Source organism: Coccidioides immitis, assembly GCF_000149335.2.
Source record: "Coccidioides immitis RS genomic scaffold supercont3.6, whole genome shotgun sequence".
Classification (NCBI taxonomy): domain Eukaryota; kingdom Fungi; phylum Ascomycota; class Eurotiomycetes; order Onygenales; family Onygenaceae; genus Coccidioides; species Coccidioides immitis.
The window spans coordinates 1,093,806-1,114,540 of record NW_004504312.1 but is presented as its reverse complement, the minus strand read 5'-3'; the positions used below and the strand labels follow the sequence as shown (position 1 = coordinate 1,114,540).

Below are 20,735 nucleotides of genomic sequence, written 5' to 3'. Positions count from 1 at the left end.
GGGAAAATCTGACATTCTATCTGGTCGAAAGGATTGGCCTTGTGCACATCCCTGTTGTTATTTGGCGTTGTTAAGAAGCCAGATTTCTTTTGTTTTTTTCGGTTGGCTTGAATGCGCAGAAAGACTAATTTAGTTTGCATAAGAGCTCAGCCAGACTCAATGTTGGCTCTGTTGAACCTGAAAAGGCTGCTCCTCTTCCTCCTCTTTGCGGGATGAAAATTATTCAAACATCATGTATAGAAAGTCTTAGTGTATGGAAAACCAGCGCGTCTTCGAGCCAAGGCCAGACTCGCGAGTCCTGTTACGAACCATGGTTGACAGCCTGTCAGGAGCCAGCAATCTAGCCGCGTCTGATCTGATTCCTGTACAAGCATGATTCATGTTCGATGAGTGAACCATGGTTGAGGCTCACAGAAAGGGGAGGTCTTCTGAGTGTTCACAAAAAGGGGCTGAGCGGCGACATTCTCGTCCCAAGTTTTTCCCTGTCGACAGGAGACGCTAAACAGTGACAGGGTTGATTAATGAAAAATAAGAGTCAAGACAAGAACCTCTCAGCGCCAGATGGCTCGTGACTTGTCGGCTTGGGTGACCAGGGTTGGACGCAGAGAGAGAAACCAACTCACACCGATACGGGGAGTTGCGGAGGCCTGCTGTATTTTATCTACCAACATCGGGGCTGGGAAGAACGGAACGATCTGCCGGATAAGACACGGAGGACCAACACACTGCCCAGCATCACCAGACTCCAGCCCAACATCTGCTGAGCAGCTGGTGGTGAAATCGACGATATCATGGCGCGGGAAGGCGAGCCGGTGTCGCTCGATGATGGGCACTGGGTGGCACAAGAGTCGCACCAGCCCGCCCCTCTGACAGTACGTAAACTTACACGGCCGGTTACATGACACGTGGAAATAGGCTTTTCAATGCCATACATCAGGACAGTTGTGCAGGGCCGTTTCTCAAGTGTTGCGGAGTGCATAAGGTCTTACGGGCCGCATACCGCGCTAGTAGTAACACTGGCGCCAACAAGTTTTCTCCCACCACACTCCCAAAGTCCCACTCCCACTTCCACGCAGCTGCCACTCGGCCGGCCCAACCAGAATTCACCCACCCGACGAATTTCCACCCAATCAGCACGCCGACTTTCCGCGTCCGCCCAGCATCCCGGTTTGGGCTGTTTGCGCTAGTAAGCTAGCGGTAAGTTATGTCGTAATGAGGTCAGAAGTTCCCAAAGCGCATTCGCCGGCCTGCCTCATCAGCACCGCCCGCAGGTCGCAGGTTTTGCCTCAATTCTCACGCTCACCGAAGCAGGAGTTCCTTCAAGATCCTCTTCGTTATCTTTTCGCGATCGCGCACTCTCACGGGATGAGTGACTGGGAGACAGCACAGATGATAGCGAAAAAATGGGCCGGGGTCCGCTCTAGAGCCAAGTAACCCCAGCCCACCGCCATCCTTTCCTAGCATCGCATCCCGGCTTTAGCTCCTCTTTGCTCTAGTGCCACCGATTAAATTAACGATGATACGGAGCATGGTCCTTATTTATTATCGAGGGTTGTCATGGTATTCACTAACGCCTCCGCCAATCGATTTCAATGTTTTCTCCACCTTTAAAACGTTCAAATACATTTCGATATCCCTGACCGTTCGAACGTACAGTACGGTGTTGGACCCATCTCTTCCTTGCCATTTCACCCATCCGCCGGCTGTGCGCTTCATCCACCTTGATGAACGCGCAAAGTCATCATCATTGACAATACCTGTAGATCCCACCCCGACTCCTTCGACTTCGCTTTGTTTTGTCCTCTTTTTTTGTCTTTTTTTTTTTCCCCTTTTCTTCTGCTACCCCAGTCGTTATCGATTCCATCGTCAGTGCAAAAGAAGCAGCAGCCATCAGTTTGCGGGGCCATTGCGGCCGAGGCTCTCTCTATCTTTATCTTGTCTTATCCACATGGTCCTTGCCGTTTATCGCCCCATTCGCGGAGTAGAATAGGGCGTTGGTTGGAATCTGAAGTGGGCTTATCTCGCGTGTCCTTCATGTTCCCGGTGATTGTGGAGGAAACGGCCGAATGTTGAACAGATCCGGGAGTGAAGAGCGCTGGAGACACCCAAACGTCGTCTATGATGACTACCCGAGCTACGTGAACACCTCTGCTGTCCTGAAGACAACCGTTTCAATTTCCTGACCCCTCCACGGAGGCGGTTCGGCGGCCATGGAGTCCACTCTGGCTCTCACTCGTCGTCTGTACTCAGATGCTCCTCCGGCCCAGTCCAGGAGAGAGACGAACCCGACGCTGCTGGTGAGCTGGTGGGCGACTGGTTTCTCCCTCACGATCATTCTCATCCGGGTTTGTGGTCGATATATCCGCACGGAGAGACTATTTCCAGAAGATCGAATTATGGCCTTGAGTATTATACCGCTGCTTATTCGCATGGGCTTTGTCCATATGGTTTTGCTTTGGGGAACAAATAATGCCGTAACCACGGGTTTTTCTGCTCAGGATGTATCGCACCGGGAGCTTGGGAGTAGGATGGTTCTGGGAGCCCGCATATTCTATGCTCTATTGTAAGCAAACCGCCACCCCCGACATTATTCAACAAATACTCGATGCCACCGTTCCTTTTGACGGAAATGAGCTGTGAAACTGACTCAACTACGCCTACAGCATTTGGACGGCCAAGTTCTCGGTTACGGCGTTTCTCAAACGCCTGACAGACCAGATATGGCGGCGTTCCTTTCAGCATGTCCTCCTAGCCATCCGCTATTTCTTGCTCGTCACATTCATCGCGGTTGTCCTTGCAACGCTGACTGAATGTCAGCCATTCGACCATTATTGGCAAGTTATTCCAGATCCTGGCCCCAAGTGCCGTCAGGGCTATGCGCAGCTGATCACCATGGGAACCTGTGATGTTATAACTGATCTCCTGCTCATCGGATTTCCCATACCCATCATTTTTCTTTCAGCCATGCCCACCAAGCGAAAAGTGTCGCTGATTCTTCTATTCGGGTTATCTTCGGTTCTGATTGCGATTACCTGCTACCGTGTACCATCCGTAATTTCACGACAGGGTTCGCAACAATATCGTTCTTTGCTTGCATCCCTCGAAATTCTCGCAGCGGCCGCGGTTTCCAATGCTATCGTCATTGGCTCCTTTGTTCGAGACAGAGGACTCAAAAAGCATAAATTCAAGGCCGGCTCCTTGAGCGAGAGTGTCGAGCAGGCATCTTCACGACGAGCAACTATAACCCACCACCACTGGGGTAGCGACGCCGACCTTGTCGGAGATCTCGGCATCCGCTTGGACCCAGAGCTTCGTTCCCCAAGCTACCAAAAGATCCGACCGGCTCCCGTAGCCATTCCGTCTGCCTGTTTGGCAAAGCGCGGGTCGATTGATCCGAACTGGCAATTTTCATATTCTCAAGCTCATGCCGATGACGATCGTACGTCTGCAACTGATAGCATGGGTGGTCTGAAGGTATATCCTCACGAGTATATAGAAACCAACGCCCACCCGTCCCCCAAAGACACGACCATGCCTCCTGCCTACATGTCACTGTCCAAAGTCTCCCTAAACGATGTCGGTGGTCTTCTCGATCCTCCCACCCCACCAGGGATGAGCGGCGCCCACGCTTCGCCACAACATCTACACCCCGACGCCCAGGATTCACGGCTGCCTCGCAGTCGGTCTCTTTTAAACGCCGTAAGCGGTCTACTATCCCCCGCCCCTACCTACTCCGGATCTTCAGAATCCTCGCTCCAGCGACCGTCGCCTCCCAGCGTCCGAAATTTTTCTCGCCCAACCACGGCAAATGGCACACCCAACGGTGCACGAGTCAATAGCCCAGCAAATTCACCACGATCTGGCTCTCCAGGCACTCCGCCGCGGAATCGACGTGCACAACTCACCCCATCCCGTGCTGGTCCCCTGCCAGAGCTCCAAGATCTGGGCGGACTCCTTAAGCAAAACGACGATGTTGAACGTAAGCCGCGTAGCTAACCGCTGTACCCTGATCCTTTTTATCCGACACATCCTTATCTATATATGCGACTCGATCTCCTTGCCTATTGTTGCCTTTTTCTTGGTTTTTTTTTTTTTTTTTTGTTTTTTGTTTTAAAGCTCGCTCACTGAGCAGCCCTAGCATGAGATATCACGTGTTATGGATCCCTTTTTGTTCGAATGGTCTGGTTTGGCGACGGTGTTGGGGGATCAGGTCGGTTATCGTACCATTCATCTGTACTATTATGAGGTTATTCACGGGCTGGTCACGGATTAATGATCTCCGTGACTATTACGCTTTTGTTCTTCGAAGCCCCTTTCTTTTGCACATCTGAACAGAAGGGGTAATTGCTATCTTGGTGGCAATCTGCACATACTACATTTATGGCATATATATCCCTCGATTGGATGCATATTTGTCAGCGAATATACCTCCTTACGCACAATGCCGTGGTTTCCCTTGAACGGCCTGGTTGGTTGGTGGCGCGGTTCGGGAACGGAGTTGATGGGTATCTGTCTACCGGCTAAGGTGGACTCGAGGCGTTGGATATTCCCACTGCACGGCTTGCATTATTTTGGCGGTTTATTTTTGGTCCAGAGCATTTGCATTCTTGGGATTCTTGTTGGTCTTACTCTATTAATCCTTTCGGCTTCAGCATGCTTGCCTGCAGCGCGACATATATTCATATGTTTCATACGCGAAAGGAAAGATTTTTTTTTTATCTCTGCTGCAAAGCACTGGGCCAGGACCCGAGGGCACCGACACTCTGGTTCTCCGTTGGGTGGAAATTTTACAAACAGCTTACAGTTAATGTACGTACATACACATACATATATGTACTTCCGTATGGAGTACAGCACCTTGCATATCTATGGAAATGCATTGGTATTAAATGGCACCCAGTCCTGAACTTATTCATACATACAAATTCATACCAGGGTAAACAACATGGTAGTCATCACTGTCCTCGAATCCCTTGTTTTCCTTTCTGTTTGGTTTCATTGCGTGTTTTGCCCATCCCTGGAAACTTAGCTAATGAGTGTTCCATTTTCTCTGATTCAAGAAAAGAAAAAGAGGGGAGAATATTCAGCCCAGCAGCGCGACTATGTTGTAGTGGTGCCGGGGTGTGATTGGAATCACAAATTACAAAACGTGTCTTATCTTTTTGCCTGGGGCCCCAGAAGGGGGTTTAGCTACCCGACTAGGGCCGCCCTCCGGTGCTTGCGCCTTTGTGTGTTGGTGAACCACGCGGCGGCCGCGATAACAACAAGGGGCTGTGGATGTGTAATCTGAGACAGGCAAAACCACTGAAATAGGCCTTGATGGGCAGAGGGCATCCAGGGGAGGCCGAATACTGAATTTCCCTTTTGTTTTAACTCAGGAGATTTGCCGCCTCCCTTTTGGCCTTTTTTTTTTTTTTTCCTTCGATACATTGCGTCGGGCGTTTCATGATTGACAGACAAGATGATTGCCATGCTTAATCGTGCCTTGGTCCTTACGAACGAGGTATCGAGTCCCAAGGACTGCGAATGGGTTTTGCGATCTTACGAAAAAGCCTATCTTAATTGAACTAATAATCCTCCTTCTTGTACACTGGACTGGGCGCAGCATGCGAAGAAACAATACAGTTCGTGTCCAATACTCCAGGGGAGGTACTGCACAGGCATTCACATTACCACCTATCTCGGCACGGAAATTAATGTCTCTGTCTTCACCTTTAGTTAAATAGGGGGTCTCATGTCCTTCCAGCAAGACGTTGCGCAACTTGGGATTTTGAATCTTGGCTGTGAATGGCGGACCAGTCTGACTGTCGTGAACCTTGACTATGTGCAAACGATATGATCTACGGGCAAGAGCTCAAATAGAAGGCTGTGGTGAGCGGCGGTCGTAAGGGATACGACATCGAAGCCTTTGGTTGTCCACCACGGTAAGCCCTTCGGCAATAGATCACTGGGGCCTCCACAGCTTCATCTAATCCGAAGTTGGAATCTATGTTGATGTGAAGCTTGCCAGACACTTCTGCAACATTTCACTCTTATTAAAGGGCAATGAGGGAACTGTGCAGAACCGTGCAGAGGTCATCATTATATCTTGCTGATAACAGATTTTCCACTCGTGTGCATATTCTTCACAGAAGAATCAAATTAGGAGATTGTGAGAGCGGCCCCCAAGCCAGCACCCACCCAGATGATGTTAGAATTCGTCCGCAACTCGCAATTTTAGGAATTTCGTGCAGACTCGAAGGATTTGCATCCGTATTTTCGTTCGGAAAACTCCACGAGGCCAGGACAAGTCAGCAAAACATAACCCCGATTTCCAGGATATTGCAACTAAATCTCCGCCAGCACGGTGCACCTCCAGTTTGCTTTCGGCTCCCCTGTGTTTCGCTGACTGCCCCCTTATTTGAGCTTTGACGCGTTGCCTGTTTCCCAAGAATAAATTATCCCTGCGTCGTGAAAGAGACCAAGACGCTCGTGCGGCATTCGAGACCTGGGCTGCTTTGAAATCCACACATCGTGCCCCGTAAGTTGGCCTTATCCCTGCAAGAAACATCACGAGAATTACCCGGGCCCAAGACATTAGCTTCTCCCGGTGAGCCATTGGAAGTAGGCGCTTTGATGTCAAGAGTTTACGGAAGTTGATTTATTAGTATCGTCCTTGACGGCCTTTCAGAGCACAAGTTATCAAGAAGTTAACCTTGAAGAAAGCAGTTAATATGTAAGCCTCCCTTCCATGAGTTCCTATGGGTTCCTATGAGTCCCCTTGTTGGATATAGCTTGAATGTTGGCTGTGCTGGGATTCTGGTGGTTTCAACTCATCCACTTTGCCTATAAGAGAATCCAGTAAGAGTCCAACTGCCTTCCAGAGGTGAGAGCAGAAGCTGCATGCGCTTCCTATTGGCCCGCACCAAATTCCTGCTAAAACCATGTGACTATAACTTCGACGCCCGCAACTTGGTGCTATCTACTCGACGTCCCTCGTCATCTTGTTCTGCTACCGTTAGGTCTGGCAGTTGGGCGGGCATGATCCTTCGCGGGTTGCTTCCGGGCACGACACTGTACTTTGAGAAGTCGGAAACACCCTTTTTACGAAGGAAGTCTTCATCAAGCTCGAGGCAACCGTTGACCTCCTCAGCGGGCGAGCGGAGCATAGCCAAAATCGCATCAGAGAAAATAGTCTGTCATATTTCTTTAGTTGAGTTGCGTCAACGAATATTAGGGCTCAAACTCCTACCGGTTTTCTCAGATCCCGTATGAAGTTTTGATCAGGTGTAGCAGCTGATTGGATTGCCTAATTTCGTGTGAGTATGGCCATACTATGGTTTTTGCCCAGAAGGTTTCAGGGAAAGGCTTACAACTGCTGGCCAAATGCTTGTAATTGCCATATCCTTTTTGCCTTCTCTTACCCAATCCATGGATAGACCCTTAGCCAACACAGACATCGCTACTTTGCCCATCGCATAGGCAGTCTTTCCTCGGAAAAATCTCGAATAGATCGGCGGGCTGACGACGATTATCCTGCCTTCCCAGCCATTATTCCTGAAATGCGGCAGGGCAGCCTGAACAGTGCCATATAAGCCCTCCACGTTCACCTTTTGCATAAGCTGAAACCGTTTCATAGGTGTGTTTTCCACCGATGCCCACCAGATTGCCCCAGAATTGTAAATTATTACATCCAAACGGCCGTATAACTCCACAGTAGAATCAACCATACGTGTCACACTGTCGAAATCCCTGGTGTCGACCTGGATGGCTTTGGCTTCTCCGCCATTCTCTTGGATTTCACGCTGCACGGTGCTGATGGTGGATGCAGGGGAGTTTGGGTCTGGCGGGAATGGCGAGGTCTTGGAAGCATCCGACGTGCTCTTAGCTGCCACAACCACTTAAGATTTATCAGCTCGTGGCTCCTGTGCTTTATATAACTGTACGGCATATGCTGCACGATGGGGAGTACAGTACCTCTGTAACCGTCCTTGGCCAGATCTATGGCAACCTGTCGTCCGATGCCCCGAGATGCACCTACGACTAGAGCAACTGGCCGCGAACCTATTTCTGCCATAGCTGGTGATGATAAGGATTGATATACCACATGTCTCTAAAGACGGAAATGAATCAATGGCATCAACTGGCATGTTTTAAATTCTGGCCTCGAAGATAATGCTTGCAGTGAAGCTAGAAGTTGCTGTAGCTTGAAATGCCTCGGCACATCACGTCATTGGCAACCATCCACGATCGACTTATTATCTGATTATTAAACAGTTGCACATAAACCGCTTTTGTGGAGGTTGTGATGATCTTTTGTACCTCCTGTCAAGCTTTGTGCCGTGTAGCTTGAACTTGGTTCCGGTCCTAAAAAGAGCCTCGGCAACTCTAACTACTATCCACGATGCGTCCCCGACGGTGTTATAGAAACGACCAGTTTCCCCGACTTCTCGATCAAATTGAATGGTAGCACTGAGTAAAACGCTTGGAAAGATGAGCCAAAAGAAGATCGAATGCTACATCGACTGCGGTAAGTTGAAACCAGAGCAAATAACTAGTTAATGGCGACCGGAAAACTTATCGTTGCCCCAGTGTCTCCTTTTAGCTTTTTCGCCCTTTCTTATCTCCGCCAGAATAGAAAGGCCCTGACAGACTCGGATGTATCTGTCGAGTAAGTGGCTTATCTACAGCCCTCCCAGTGAATCGAGTGCGTTAATCGTGGCCCTTCTTAGATTTATTCCGGTATTCCTAGGGGGGATTAACGTAGGCAGTGGTGCGTCTTTCTGATGAAGAGATACATACACCCTTCATACCTATTGTTCAGAGCAAGCTGATCAAACTGTGTGAGATTAAAGGAAATAAACCGCCATGGACGCTCCCAGCTAAAGCGCTCTACGCCAAGTACGACGGCCCAAGGGCCCAAAAGTACTTTGGAAAAAGCTTCAAAATCCCACCCTTTTTCCCTATACTCTCGCTACTGGTATACTCGCGGATTTTTCCTCCTCATATTGCTCAGTTAGACCATGCTAACCCAATTTTAGCCCCAACGTTGTCTTGTATATGCCAAGAAGCAATACCCAGAGAAATATGAAGACTTCTTCGAATCATGTTTTGAAACTATGTGGAATGGGCAGCTTGATATTTCAAAGCCCGAAAATCTCCTGATTGCAGCACGCAAGGTGTTTGACGAGGCGCAAGCGCAGGAGATCCTAAAAGGTGGAAATGATCCCGGGATAAAGAAAACTCTGGCGGACAATACTGAGCACGCCGTAAAAGCTCTTGGGGCATTTGGCTGTCCGTGGTTCTGGGTGCATGACGGGAAGGGGAATGCTGAACCATTTTTTGGAAGTGACCGGTTCCATTTTATGTGGGATTACCTCGATATCCCTCATCGAGACCTGGAGCTCATGTCAGCCCCTGCAAAATTATGAAAACTCGAGATATTGCCTAGGACGATATGCGCAAGAAATATCCTCGAATTTGACTTTTATTTAGACCCCGTTGACGCGAAGAATTAGCTGAAATGATGCTACCAATTCGAGAGACATAATTCCGGCAGGAGGGCTCAAGGTTGCCAATGCAACATCTTCCTAGCGAAGTACGCACGAGGTCCCAAGTTAGAAGAGTTCTTTTTGCTTCGCGCTGTGAAATGGGTGACATGAAGGAGGAGCGCCTTTGGCTGGCTTAGTCTTCCCTGCGACTGGTTAGCGAACCTCAAGAATATCTATACGCAAGCCCTGATATGTAACTAGGAATAAATAGAACTGCTAAAAATCCTTCCATGGGTCTCATCATCCTCTGATATCAAGTGGGAAATGTGTACTCCGTATATACATCATAGGAGGTGGGGAAGGTCACCTCCATGGTAACTAATGGAATTTAGAATAGCCGACTCCGAGGCCGCCATCCATGGCGCTGTCGCGTAACTAGTGAATCGCGACAATTAAAAGCCATACCCAATAGAAATGGGTAGCTATTATCAATCCGGACTTTGGGCCCGAGCGAATTCAATTATATCAGTTATCCCCTTGTCCGTAGGTTGAGGCACAATTAGCGCGGTTTTGTTTGAATACAACACTAGCGACGAGCATTGACCCAAAAGCCAATGAAACATCATACTACTTACATAGAGTTCACTGCAAATCAAAATGCAAATCTATTGGCTAGAGCATCTGGAACCATCAATGAAGTTGCAACGCGTTGGTGCAAGAAACATGTCTCTCCATGGAAACCTGCATCTTGTTCTCCATACGGCACTCTCTAATGCCTCCACCATGGTCAAAAAAGCTCTTTTGAAAGGTATTTCTGGCCAATATGCCTCTGACTTAAACATTTATGCTGGCTTGATTTTCATACTCTTGCTCGGCCAGGTGGTTAGGCGGTGAGACAGGGCAATATACTTTTTAGACTTTCTGTGTTGGCCAATAGAACATGGTCGTAGTCACTGAAACCTTGGCATACAGTAATAAGTCCATATCAACCAATTATGACGTGTAGTTCTCTGTATTATATTACACACTAGAAACCACGCTAATTGTGCCTCAACCTACGGACAAGGGGTTGCTCTTTGATGGAAATACATAGCGACCACAGTTTTCTTGAAAAGCCGATCGGTTCGCTGCCTAGCGTTTCCCCGCCGTCCTCGACAAGGACGAGAGACCGAGATCCGACATGATTGATGAGGGGAAAACCGCTCTTTTGACACTGGCTTCTGCGTTGGAAGCAAGCTAACCAACAGTGTTGCTCTGATGGTTCGATCGATTGCATGATATTGCAACCGACCAATCCCATGATATCCATTTCTCTAGTGTAACCGGCCTCCAAAAGGGCACGTCGCTTGTCCCGCCCAAGAGCTTCAACTCCGCATGCTGAGCAATTCGGCCTTGCAGCTAGGGCATCATGGGTGATATGAAGCTTGGGCTTAGGAAGCTTTTTCTTGCGGGGCCAGCTGTGTTCCTGGGAACATTCAATATAAACTATCCCTTGGCTTCTGTTTTGACTGTTTTCTTCCACAGCATGATTTCTCATCGGAAATCCACCTTTTGATTCCTATATCCATTTTCTTTTACCACAGATAACCCCATAAGGCAATTATGGTTTTCAAGTCTCTTAATCCTCCCCTTGACAGTAAGGGTCCCTCATACCAATTCCATGTGTATATCTACTACGCGACACCTGGTGTGCGGATCAGCTGCCAGTTCTAACCATGCGTTTACTCATAGTCCCAACGGATGTCACGGTTTGGGATTGGCTCTTTGATCCTTATTCTCCCCATTGCCCATTGTCCAAATATCCAGCTTCCGAGATTGCCGGGTACACAAATGCCTCTACACGGGAGCGCGTCAGCTTTGCGCAGGTCAAGGAGTACACCACATTCCTCTCGACCGCTCTAGTAAGGATGTTTGACTTTAATGAAGGAGATACGGTGGCATTGTTTAGCCAGAACACAATATGGTACCCAGTTGCCATGCTGGGGGCCATCAGAGTGGGTTCGTTACACCTCCCTGTTGACCCATTCCAACCCCCCCCTACAAGGGGAATATTTTCGTTAATGTGATTATGGCTTACGCTGTCCGGTTTGAGCCATTTAGGAGGCGTTGTGTCTGGTGCTTCACCTGCATATAATGTGGATGAGATGACATATGCGTTGAAGACAGCTCAAGCGAAGATCTTGATGACTATGCCATCTTCAATGACTGTTGCTGTTGAGGCTGCCAAGAATGCCGGCATCCCGCAGAACAGGATATTTCTGCTTGAAGGCGAAGTGGAAGGGTATACAACAATGAAACAGCTCTTGGATATCGGGAGGAGCTACGGCTCTGAAGGACAGGTAAAAGCATTTAAGATACCCCCTGGGAAAAAGAACAAGGACGTATGCGGCTTCTTGAGCTTTAGCAGCGGGACAACAGGGTTGCCAAAAGCAGTAAGGCAACTAACTCTTAGTTTTATTTCATCTTGTTGTTTGATACTGATACATTATCATAGGTGATGATTGCACACCAAAATGTCATCGCCCAGTGCTTGCAGGTCCAGCAGGTAACGCCAGAATCGCACAAGAAGGTTCTCGCTGTGCTACCTTTATTTCACAGTAAGCTAGAGCCAGATTTATCCCTTAGCATGGAAAGGAGTCTTATTTTTTAACACTTAGTCACTGGGCTTGTCCATCAACTCCATTTGCCTGTTCTTCTCAACGCGGAAATATACATGCTCCCGTCATTTACCATGGAGGCTATGCTCGATGCGGTCTCCACGTTTAAGATCAAAGAGATGTTGCTTGTCCCACCCATCTTAATTCGATTGGTCCGTGATCCCGTTGTTGATAAGTATGACTTATCACATGTTGAACGCTTCTCCTCCGGCGCCGCTCCTCTAAGCGCAGAGATCCTAGCGTTTTTGGAAAAGAAGTTCCCCGGAACCGGCTTCAAACAAGGGTACGGCATGACCGAATCTTGCAGCTGCATAACCACGCACCCCATTGGCAAAATGGGTTATGAGTATGCGTTCCGTGTTGGCACCATTGTTGCCAACACTGAGGTCAAAATCATCGATCCGGACACTGGTGCCGAACTTGGATACAACCAACCGGGAGAAATTCTTGCCCGCGGGCCTCAAGTGGTAATGGGCTACTTGAACAACCCCAAAGCAACTCGCGAGACCTTTGATGAAGATGGCTGGCTACATACTGGTGACGTCGGCAAGATCGATGAAGAAGGCTTTATCACTATTACGGACCGGATCAAGGAAATGATTAAAGTCAAAGGTATCGGTGTTGCTCCAGCTGAACTGGAAGATTTGCTTCTGGGTCATCCGGATGTCGAGGATGCAGCCGTCCTCGCTGTCCCGGATGAATATTCTGGGGAAAGACCTAAGGCATATGTGGTATTGAAACCAGCACGAAAGGACGACGACCTTGTGGCAACTGGAAGAAAGCTTATTAAGTATGTCCAGGAAAAGAAGGTGAGACATAAGTGGCTTGTGGAGGTAGAGTTTACGGAGGAGATTCCAAAGAGTGCGAGTGGGAAGATTTTGAGGCGAGTGCTAAGGGAGCAACAGAAAAACGGTGGTAAAAAGGGCACTGTCGTGAGAAATGATGAGAGTGCAGCGAAGGCGAGACTGTAGATACATCATGTTTATTTCGCTATAAAAACTGATTGTTACATAAAATTTTGATCTTTCGATTCTTTGGCCGGTCTCGAGTTACCAAAATCTCGCCCAAAGCAAACTCCTTAATAAACAATAAAGGTTCAAGGGGGCGGAAAAAAAGCCCCAAAAAGCCCATACGCCATCATGCTAGTCAAGATCAAGAAAAAATTACAAGCCCCTTCTGCCTTAAGATCGACGCGAATGGAAACAACGGCTTATCTTTAAAATAGAGCTCTAGCGTCCTGCAATCTGCCTGAATTTGCTTTCTGCAACATTGCACTCATGCAGAGGGGGGCGAAGTTTCCTCAGAATTTGTCAGTTCACCGTAGGCTTGATTTAAGTAACCCATCGGTAACTGGCATATCGTCCAGCTGTTTCACTCTTTCTGATGATTTTGACAACCTGCCCTCGTCTCAAACCCAAATACTTCGCCACTGGATCACCAATTTGAATTCTGGGTAGCTGAGATTCCTTCAGCCTGTATCTCTGCAGCAGTCTTTTCTTCTCTTCCGCGCTCAACAATACATGTTTTGGCACCAGCTCATGATGCGTGATATTGACCAATAACTCCTGCTCCAAAAAATGTTCGCAGAAGCGTCCGGGAATACCGGTCAATAGGCGGATCGCGGAGGGAGAAATGGGAGATTGTGTTATAAAGATGCCGGTGTGGTAGTTTTGTTCGTCGACGAAGTGGTTAAAAGCGCGGACCTGCTTGGTTCCTACACCTTGGGCGTCGGCGCAGAACTCGACGTAGATGGTGCCGCATTCGGGAACAGGATTGGGTTTGGCGGGCGAAGCGAGAGGAGTATACTTTTCAATCATGGTTTGTGAGGGGCGGGCACTGATGCGCATCTTGTTGCGGCTGCGTATACTGGTCAGATCAGGAAACAGACGAAGTGAACATGATCATGCTTAGGGCATATACGTACTCGGGAAAGCCAAGCGCATCGGAATACTTTGTTCGAAACTCGGCTAGAGGAACGTTTACTTCTTCCTCAGTAACTTCATAACCCTAGAAGATATGACTTGATTAGCAAACTCTTTCACGGCATATCACACCCCCGCCCATGCACGCGAGTTACTGGGACGGCATACCCTGTCAAGTAACATCTCAAAGACTGTTCTCCATGTGCGCCATAACCGCGTCATCTCGCGATCTGCCTCCGCGGAAGCCTTTGAGAAATCCTCGTCCGCCATCGTCGCCAGCGCTGACGCCTCCGCGGGTCGCAATCGAGTCTTTCAAAGAAAGGAAGAAAGCAAGCTGTAGGGCCACTAAAAATACTGCTGATAGAACCTCAAAGAAGTTATCATCACAGTTCTTCCTTTTTTGAATCGCCGCCTAAGCACAGATGCCAGCCAGTAAACAGGTTAGCAAGAAAGATGTTCTCGAAAAATCCATCTCCCATCGCAGCTCTCAGATTGGTTGGCGCACGGGCCACCGACTCACGCTTGTTTCCCCCAAAAGCAAAAAATTGACCCTGAAAAGTCAAAACTGTGAACAACACAACCTTGGCTGACAATCAGGCCAAGTGGTTCAATTGCTGACCTGGTGTGGATATCACTCTAACATCTACCTGTTGGTTGAGCATTAAATATATTTCATTGTTATCCTGCCGCACTCCGGGCTTTTCCTTTGATTAGTCGTCGTCTACATGGCTGCTGTCGTCGCTAACCCAACCCCGGCTGCTGAGCCAAAGGTTCAGCAGCCAGAGAAGCCAACAACTAGACCTGAGAGGCCAAATGAAGAAGCCTACAAAGAAAATCTTGCAAAGGCTGAAAAAGAGCTTGCATCTGTTCAGCAGAAATTGGTGCGTTTGATTATTGTCTCAGCGCTATCTACACATGGCGGTGACATCTAGTTTCAAATAGTCGCTAACCAGAGTAATTTGCATATATTTAGGAGGCAGTGAAGTCAAAGCTCGATCTCGGAACCCCGCGCAACCAAGACTCGCCAGTTGCAAAGAAACAGCAGGAACTGCGCTCCCAACTTGCATCCATCCGCCAACAACAGCAAGGGTTCAAAGCATCTCGCGCCAGCTTGCAGGAGAAGATTAATGCCCTCGATAATTCAATCAAGTCTCGTATCGCCGAGCAAAAGGCTGCCCGAGGCCGAGTGGGCTTCAAAAATGTCGAAGAAATCGACCGCGAAATCCAGCGTCTCGAGAGACAGGTCGATTCTGGTACCATGAAGCTCGTCGATGAAAAGAAGGCTCTTGCGGAAATTTCCAGCCTCCGGAAGCAACGAAAGGGTTTCTCCGGGTTTGAAGAAACCCAGAAGCATATTGATGATCTCAAATCTCAATTGACTACCTTGAAAAAGGGCCTTGATAACCCCGAACAAAGGGCTCTCAGTGACAAATATACGGCCATTCAAAAAGAGTTGGACGAAATCAAAGCTGAACAGGATGGTGTATTCAAAAACATTAAAGCTCTTAGAGATGAAAGAAGCCAGCTCCAGGGCCAGGTGCAAAAAGCTCGTGCTTCAGTGAGGGAGATCAAGGATACTTACTACACCGCTCGAAAAGCTTACAGAGAGTATGAGCAAGAGTTAGAGCGAATCCGCAGGGAACGCCAAAGAGCCGAAAGAGAGAAATATGAGCGGGAGAGAAAGAAGAAGATCGCCGATAAGAAGTTGGAGGAAGCTTCCCGACCAGCCTACACGGACGAGATTCTCACCGCTCAAGGCCTCATTCGTCACTTTGATCCCAACTACGACCTTTCATCCCTTGGCTTGGCCGAGGATAAAAAGACCCAGTCTGGCAACTTCCGTGCTGAAATTGGCAGAACAGTTGACGATGCCGACATGAAAGGAGTCCGCGTCGTGAGAAAAGAAGACCGTGACGATGACTACTTCGTTGGTGGTGGAGGAAAGAAGAATAAGAAGGGAAAGAAAGGAGCAGCGACCAGCGAAACTAAGTCACAATTTAACCTTAGTTTCGGCGTCATCGAAGAATTTTCCCGCGTCAAGGTGGATCCCCCAATGAATCAGTCCGACGTTCCAGCTGTGATCGAAAAGCTTGTCGAGAAACTGCGCGATTGGAAGAAGAATCAAGCTGCCAAGACTGACGAGGTATGTAGCACATGTCTTCATTCAATAGTTCTTGGAATCCAGATACTTACAGCCGATTAGAACATAAAGAAGGCAAAGGAAGAGCTTGCCAAGCTCGAGGAAGAAGAGACATCTGTCAACGGTTCGACTGACCATGCGAAGAAGCAAGCCATCAAAAATGCAGGTGTCAACGGCCATGTCTCTGCTGAAGCTGAACTCAAGCAAGAAACCGATGCTGTTGCCGACGTCGCCGAAGAACTTAAGGAGGCTAAGATTGAATATAAAAACTAGACACTCCCAATCCACCGGGCTTCATGCCCAGCAGATAAAAATGTTCTTTAAAGATAGAACTTTACCGCAGAACTGATGACTACCCCCTTACATATCACTCTCCTATCCCTTTCATTATATGGCCACTTTCGCCTTCTCTGTTAATTATTTTTAGGCCACCCTAGTTCACACCCTCTAGAGCAGCTTTTTCCTCTGGGCTGTTTCAAATTTTTCCGTGTTATTAACATTTAACCCCCTTTGTTATTTCCTGTTCTTTGCTTTAATGATGGAAATGACCTAAGCGATGTTTGGTATCTAGCTAGTACTGCAAAATATACCAGATATTGATTGTTTATCCTCCAGGTTTATGAACCAAAGTGGCACCACCTCACCATAATACTCTCAGTCAAGGCCAATACAATATATGGCAATGTTGTGCTTTGAATAACAAAGACTTCAACATGGCTTCACTGTCAGCAAGCAGTGTACGGCGTACAATCTGTATTTATGATGGCAAGGTGGTTCTGTTTACATGATAAGTCAACATCTGTGGCCGGTTGTTCTTGGGGACCACTCTGGTACATTTTCCCATGAATGAGAACCACAACCATTAGACTAGAGCTTTGGCATGGGAAAAGAGAAGTTTGGGGTAAATAGCACAAAAAAAAAAAAAATAGAAATTAAAATAAAAATAAAAGTAAAAAATAAATGCTGACATTTGCAAAACAAAAATATTAGCTCTGTAAAGGAAGTCTAGGAAGAATCCATGTCTAGATGAGAATTGTCTCATCTATATTGAAGTACCTAGTCAGTGCAATTCAAAGAACACAGCAGATAACCATCTCACAGAAACATCTGCCCACTACGACCTGCAGAGACAAAAAAATGCATGCTAAGCTCAATGTAAAGCACTTCCAAACAGCCAAACCAGATAATAATATCTCCAGTGAACAAGAGAAAAACTCATAGCACATACTCTAAAGCAAGAACCCTCAGCGAATAATGGAGCACAAGCTAGAAGTTTGAGAAGCTAACCACCAAAACACCACCGGCTGCCCGGGAAAAAACAGAGGAGAAAAGGTAAAGGTCTGTCCCCACACAAGCTGCTCCCAAGTCTGCCCGATGCTGAGCACTCAGAAGATGATATCGAGACAGCAGCAGCACGCCAAGGCACCTAATATACCAGCACATATGCCAGTTCCCATATCTTTTCTTCGATCTTCGACATACTGTCCCTGTGGCGGCGGGTATCCTTGCTGAGGGGGCCCGTAATACATTCCTTGCTGTGGATAGCCCTGCTGAGGAGGAGGATAGTAGCCTTGCTGTGGCGGAGGATATTGCGGTTGCTGGCCGCCATAGTAGTCTTGTGAAGCACCTTGAGGCGGGTAGTTTCCCGTATGGGCCGGTGGAGGATAGGCTGGAGGTGGAGAGCTCTAGTGGAAAGGTTAGTATAGGAGTATTTAGCAGCAGGTAGGCGATGAAAAGTTGATAGGGCAGGGGGATCGTTACAAGTTTGTCCGCCATTGTGGTTGATGCTATTCGGGCTAGTAACTAAGCTCCAGAAGTGGTTCCCGGCGGGTTTACGGAGTACCAGGAAAGATAATGATAGAATTTCTATGTGCAGTAAGCGCAAAGCAGGTTCGAGAGAACCAGGTGCCTCTAGTTTTGACGAAATGTCTCCGTTGCGGGATTGAAGACTTGCACGGCTGCTGATTCGGTTCGATGACTCGAGTCGCTGGTGTCTGGGCTTTTGTATGGGGCGAATTGATCAGCACTCGTCAGCACCAACTTAATATTACAGCCACGGCGTCACTGGCGATAGGGCAGTGGCTGAGTAACTACAGTAACCAAGCTAGTTAAACCAGGGCTCGGCTCTCTTGCAATTAATTTTTGAGACCAAGATTCTCTGTACTCCGGAATGTTCCAAGGAAAATCCAAAACTTCCAAGAAGGAGAGAATTTTTGGAGTAAAGATAAATTTTAATCATACCAGCAGAAAAGATGGCGGCAAGTTGCAACAAACCAAAATCCTCCCTTCTTCACAAATTAGAATATTAAGCATAAGAGATTCCATTCAATTGAATTCTACTCCGGAGTTCTGCCCATATTAGCATTTTCGAGTCATGGATAACATACAACTGATATTGGGCCAATAAAAGGTTGCAAAATTGGCACCATCTTCTCCGCCCAGGAGGTTTCAGTATTTCCTCCAAGCTTCCACTTGCCACGGGGGGTTAACAAAAAAAATGCTGGCAGGCATAAAACCTTGTGACCAACGTCAACCCCCATTGAATTGTCCAACTGGCCCGTCGTTATACAATAAATTACAGCCTAACTGATACTCACAATGAACAATGAAACTTAACCCAGGAAAAGCTATCGAAGACAATCCCCATTGGGAGAATCTATGAGATGGACAATATGTCGGCTGCTGATGTCCTTTGCTTCCCGCATGTATTTGCCATGTGGTAATAACAGAGTTTGTGGCCTCTTGATCGTGACGAAGGCGCCCCCTTCAAGGATTGTTCAAGTTGAAGACATTTGTGTCTCCCATCACTCCTCTGGAACTTTAAGATACAGCTGCACTGAACACTGCAATTTCTTTGCAATATATATGATGCTGCCTGGATGATTGCAAGTGGTATAACTTCAACTTTATTGTCACTTTCCCCTCTCAGTTTATTCTTCAAGAGGGTTATCGTGTCTGTCTTGCGCATTGAATCAGAGTCTCAGGCCATAAAAATGGCAAAATACGTAATCCCCACCAACGGTTGTATCATCACTTCCGTCTTCTAAGATCTCAATAATTATACTTTTCTTTTCTGTGGTGACGCATGCATTGACGCATGCATTGATGTATGCATTGATTCCTGGAGTTCCTGACCGTCTATTTTGCGGGAGAGGGTGAAGCGTGTCTTAGGCTCTCATGAATCTCGGTCCAATTTCCTGATAGGTCTGGAATGCTCCTATCTGAGTGTTCATACCCATCTTGGTATATGCCATGATCAGTGAGATTTTGCTCGAAATTATGACTATAAGTCCCACTACTAGATAGCTGATCTTTGATGGATCGATTGTTCATGGATTCGGTATTATGTGACGAAGTCCGGCGTTTCTTTATCCAGCTCAAAAACAATTCTCAAGGAGTATGGTCAGAAGAAACGTAAATAAGCTTAGTAAAGTGCTATTGACACATTATAATGGCCGTAGACATACATTTTTAAGATCGCAAAGATTCGGCCATCGTGTCTGGCAAGTTGTTTTGCGCGCTTCAAAAGGCCCGGCCCACATCGAATACTAAGTCCGGGAGCGTAATAGAGACATTCTCTTTAAGTGCGCCTCGACACCATCGAGTCGTAAGCTTTGGCTGTCTTTCTCAGTAGGAAGGATGGTTAGTCCTTGTAACATTCCTCCGGTTCAGTTCCCCCAATACAAACTCCGTTCATTAGAACTTCGAAATATTTCCCTCAGAGGTCGGCGCATCGCTATTGAGCGCTCATTTGACCGGAATGCCCGGTTTTGAATCCTTTTTGGTTTAGGCTCAAGACTTAAGCTCAATGGCCTCGGCAAGAATCTGACCGTTAATTTGGGAATATGTGTTGAGAAGCAAAAAACATCTCTGCTGGCAACGGCTTGCTGAGTTCATTGCCTGCCGCCGCTTGGCTCTGGCTTCGGAGAAATCGTGACCTTCAGCCACTCGCTACCTTAATTAGCGGGGGTTAGTTACTAGGCATCGCTTTTAACACTGGAGGAACTCTCATTTGTGAAATTGGTCTCTCGTGGATGGTGATTGCGCGCAAGCTTGGAAGCTCCCGACATTCATATCCCCATTCGAACCAGGGGCAGCCAACTGTACCCGGCTAATTTGATTTTCCGTCCCGGACCGATCCGCTTGGAACCTTCCAATTCCAAGGTTGGAACCTGAAAGTGGTTCCAACTCAACTCCCGTGTTGAATGGGATCCCGACTCTACTTTTCTTCTCTCCCAAGGGCAACACTCACGAAGTCCAACACCCGAGTTTCTTCAAGAATTCAAAAGCTCGCTAGCATGCAACGTCGGCAAGGCGGGCCATTCTTGGGGTCTTTAGAGAGGCGTTTTCTGATTCCCAAGCTATAGTGCCTGTCCAACACCTAGTTTCCGGAAAATGGAAATCAAGCGCCGCTGTCTATCCCCTTGGAACTTCGATATGGATACTGATGATGGTACCTATATGCCATCCAAAGGTTGCGGGATAGCATCCTTCAAAGTTTTCTAACAGATATTCGACGGCGTTTATCTTATGTGGCTAGATAATT

The 20,735-nt window shown here is 47.6% G+C and overlaps 10 protein-coding genes across 10 annotated transcripts; 4 read left to right on the top strand and 6 right to left on the bottom strand.

Annotated features, from left to right (window-relative positions):
* Positions 1-933: 933 nt before the first annotated feature.
* Positions 934-1,716, bottom strand: CIMG_03354 (uncharacterized protein; the record flags this gene model as incomplete). Its single annotated transcript, XM_001243912.2, has 2 exons — positions 934-1,191; positions 1,573-1,716. The coding sequence occupies 2 exons, from the start codon at positions 1,714-1,716 to the stop codon at positions 934-936; spliced, it is 402 nt and encodes a 133-aa protein (XP_001243913.2).
* Positions 1,585-3,996, top strand: CIMG_03353 (uncharacterized protein; the record flags this gene model as incomplete). Its single annotated transcript, XM_001243911.2, has 2 exons — positions 1,585-2,563; positions 2,664-3,996. The coding sequence occupies exons 1-2, from the start codon at positions 2,211-2,213 to the stop codon at positions 3,994-3,996; spliced, it is 1,686 nt and encodes a 561-aa protein (XP_001243912.2). The 5' UTR covers positions 1,585-2,210.
* A 2,933-nt stretch (positions 3,997-6,929) lies between these two features.
* On the bottom strand, positions 6,930-8,276 carry CIMG_03352 (short chain dehydrogenase; the record flags this gene model as incomplete). The annotated part of the gene is made up of 4 exons (XM_001243910.2): positions 7,957-8,276; positions 7,353-7,879; positions 7,232-7,288; positions 6,930-7,175 (listed from the first exon to the last, which is right to left on the bottom strand). Exons 1-4 carry the CDS (start codon positions 8,054-8,056, stop codon positions 6,930-6,932), a joined length of 930 nt encoding a protein of 309 aa, XP_001243911.2. The 5' UTR covers positions 8,057-8,276.
* A 6-nt stretch (positions 8,277-8,282) lies between these two features.
* CIMG_03351 (DSBA family oxidoreductase) lies at positions 8,283-9,765 on the top strand. The gene is made up of 5 exons (XM_001243909.2): positions 8,283-8,509; positions 8,572-8,650; positions 8,712-8,752; positions 8,835-8,959; positions 9,021-9,765. The coding sequence occupies exons 1-5, from the start codon at positions 8,443-8,445 to the stop codon at positions 9,408-9,410; spliced, it is 702 nt and encodes a 233-aa protein (XP_001243910.2). The 5' UTR covers positions 8,283-8,442; the 3' UTR covers positions 9,411-9,765.
* A 395-nt stretch (positions 9,766-10,160) lies between these two features.
* CIMG_11101 (uncharacterized protein) lies at positions 10,161-10,779 on the bottom strand (the record flags this gene model as incomplete). Its single annotated transcript, XM_012358237.1, has 2 exons — positions 10,161-10,303; positions 10,530-10,779. 2 exons carry the CDS (start codon positions 10,777-10,779, stop codon positions 10,161-10,163), a joined length of 393 nt encoding a protein of 130 aa, XP_012213660.1.
* A 406-nt stretch (positions 10,780-11,185) lies between these two features.
* Positions 11,186-13,977, top strand: CIMG_03350 (4-coumarate-CoA ligase/4-coumaroyl-CoA synthase; the record flags this gene model as incomplete). The annotated part of the gene is made up of 4 exons (XM_001243908.2): positions 11,186-11,468; positions 11,571-11,902; positions 11,965-12,067; positions 12,128-13,977. The coding sequence occupies 4 exons, from the start codon at positions 11,186-11,188 to the stop codon at positions 13,096-13,098; spliced, it is 1,689 nt and encodes a 562-aa protein (XP_001243909.2). The 3' UTR covers positions 13,099-13,977.
* On the bottom strand, positions 12,158-14,487 carry CIMG_03349 (DNA-directed RNA polymerase II polypeptide). Its single transcript, XM_001243907.2, has 3 exons — positions 14,218-14,487; positions 14,052-14,134; positions 12,158-13,984 (listed from the first exon to the last, which is right to left on the bottom strand). The coding sequence occupies exons 1-3, from the start codon at positions 14,317-14,319 to the stop codon at positions 13,459-13,461; spliced, it is 711 nt and encodes a 236-aa protein (XP_001243908.1). The 5' UTR covers positions 14,320-14,487; the 3' UTR covers positions 12,158-13,458.
* A 134-nt stretch (positions 14,488-14,621) lies between these two features.
* Positions 14,622-16,898, top strand: CIMG_03348 (nuclear segregation protein). The gene is made up of 3 exons (XM_001243906.2): positions 14,622-14,930; positions 15,023-16,192; positions 16,253-16,898. Exons 1-3 carry the CDS (start codon positions 14,775-14,777, stop codon positions 16,460-16,462), a joined length of 1,536 nt encoding a protein of 511 aa, XP_001243907.1. The 5' UTR covers positions 14,622-14,774; the 3' UTR covers positions 16,463-16,898.
* Positions 16,899-16,925: 27 nt separating this feature from the next.
* Positions 16,926-18,185, bottom strand: CIMG_03347 (uncharacterized protein). The gene is made up of 2 exons (XM_001243905.2): positions 17,951-18,185; positions 16,926-17,874 (listed from the first exon to the last, which is right to left on the bottom strand). Exons 1-2 carry the CDS (start codon positions 17,963-17,965, stop codon positions 17,575-17,577), a joined length of 315 nt encoding a protein of 104 aa, XP_001243906.1. The 5' UTR covers positions 17,966-18,185; the 3' UTR covers positions 16,926-17,574.
* Positions 18,186-19,161: 976 nt separating this feature from the next.
* CIMG_03346 (uncharacterized protein) lies at positions 19,162-19,443 on the bottom strand (the record flags this gene model as incomplete). Its single annotated transcript, XM_001243904.2, has 2 exons — positions 19,162-19,310; positions 19,425-19,443. 2 exons carry the CDS (start codon positions 19,441-19,443, stop codon positions 19,162-19,164), a joined length of 168 nt encoding a protein of 55 aa, XP_001243905.2.
* Between the last annotated feature and the right edge of the window lie 1,292 nt (positions 19,444-20,735).

Excerpts from the sequence above, each read along its gene's own strand:
- CIMG_03351 (XM_001243909.2), top strand. The coding sequence starts at position 8,443 with ATGGTAGCACTGAGTAAAACGCTTGGAAAGATGAGCCAAAAGAAGATC. Across the intron at positions 8,651-8,711 it reads GACTCGGATGTATCTGTCGA|ATTTATTCCGGTATTCCTAG; the intron begins GTAAGTGGCTTA and ends GGCCCTTCTTAG. Across the intron at positions 8,960-9,020 it reads TCCCTATACTCTCGCTACTG|CCCCAACGTTGTCTTGTATA; the intron begins GTATACTCGCGG and ends ACCCAATTTTAG.
- CIMG_03349 (XM_001243907.2), bottom strand. The coding sequence starts at position 14,319 with ATGGCGGACGAGGATTTCTCAAAGGCTTCCGCGGAGGCAGATCGCGAG. Across the intron at positions 14,135-14,217 it reads TTGAGATGTTACTTGACAGG|GGTTATGAAGTTACTGAGGA; the intron begins GTATGCCGTCCC and ends CATATCTTCTAG. Across the intron at positions 13,985-14,051 it reads GATGCGCTTGGCTTTCCCGA|CCGCAACAAGATGCGCATCA; the intron begins GTACGTATATGC and ends CAGTATACGCAG.
- CIMG_03348 (XM_001243906.2), top strand. The coding sequence starts at position 14,775 with ATGGCTGCTGTCGTCGCTAACCCAACCCCGGCTGCTGAGCCAAAGGTT. Across the intron at positions 14,931-15,022 it reads CATCTGTTCAGCAGAAATTG|GAGGCAGTGAAGTCAAAGCT; the intron begins GTGCGTTTGATT and ends GCATATATTTAG. Across the intron at positions 16,193-16,252 it reads AAGCTGCCAAGACTGACGAG|AACATAAAGAAGGCAAAGGA; the intron begins GTATGTAGCACA and ends ACAGCCGATTAG.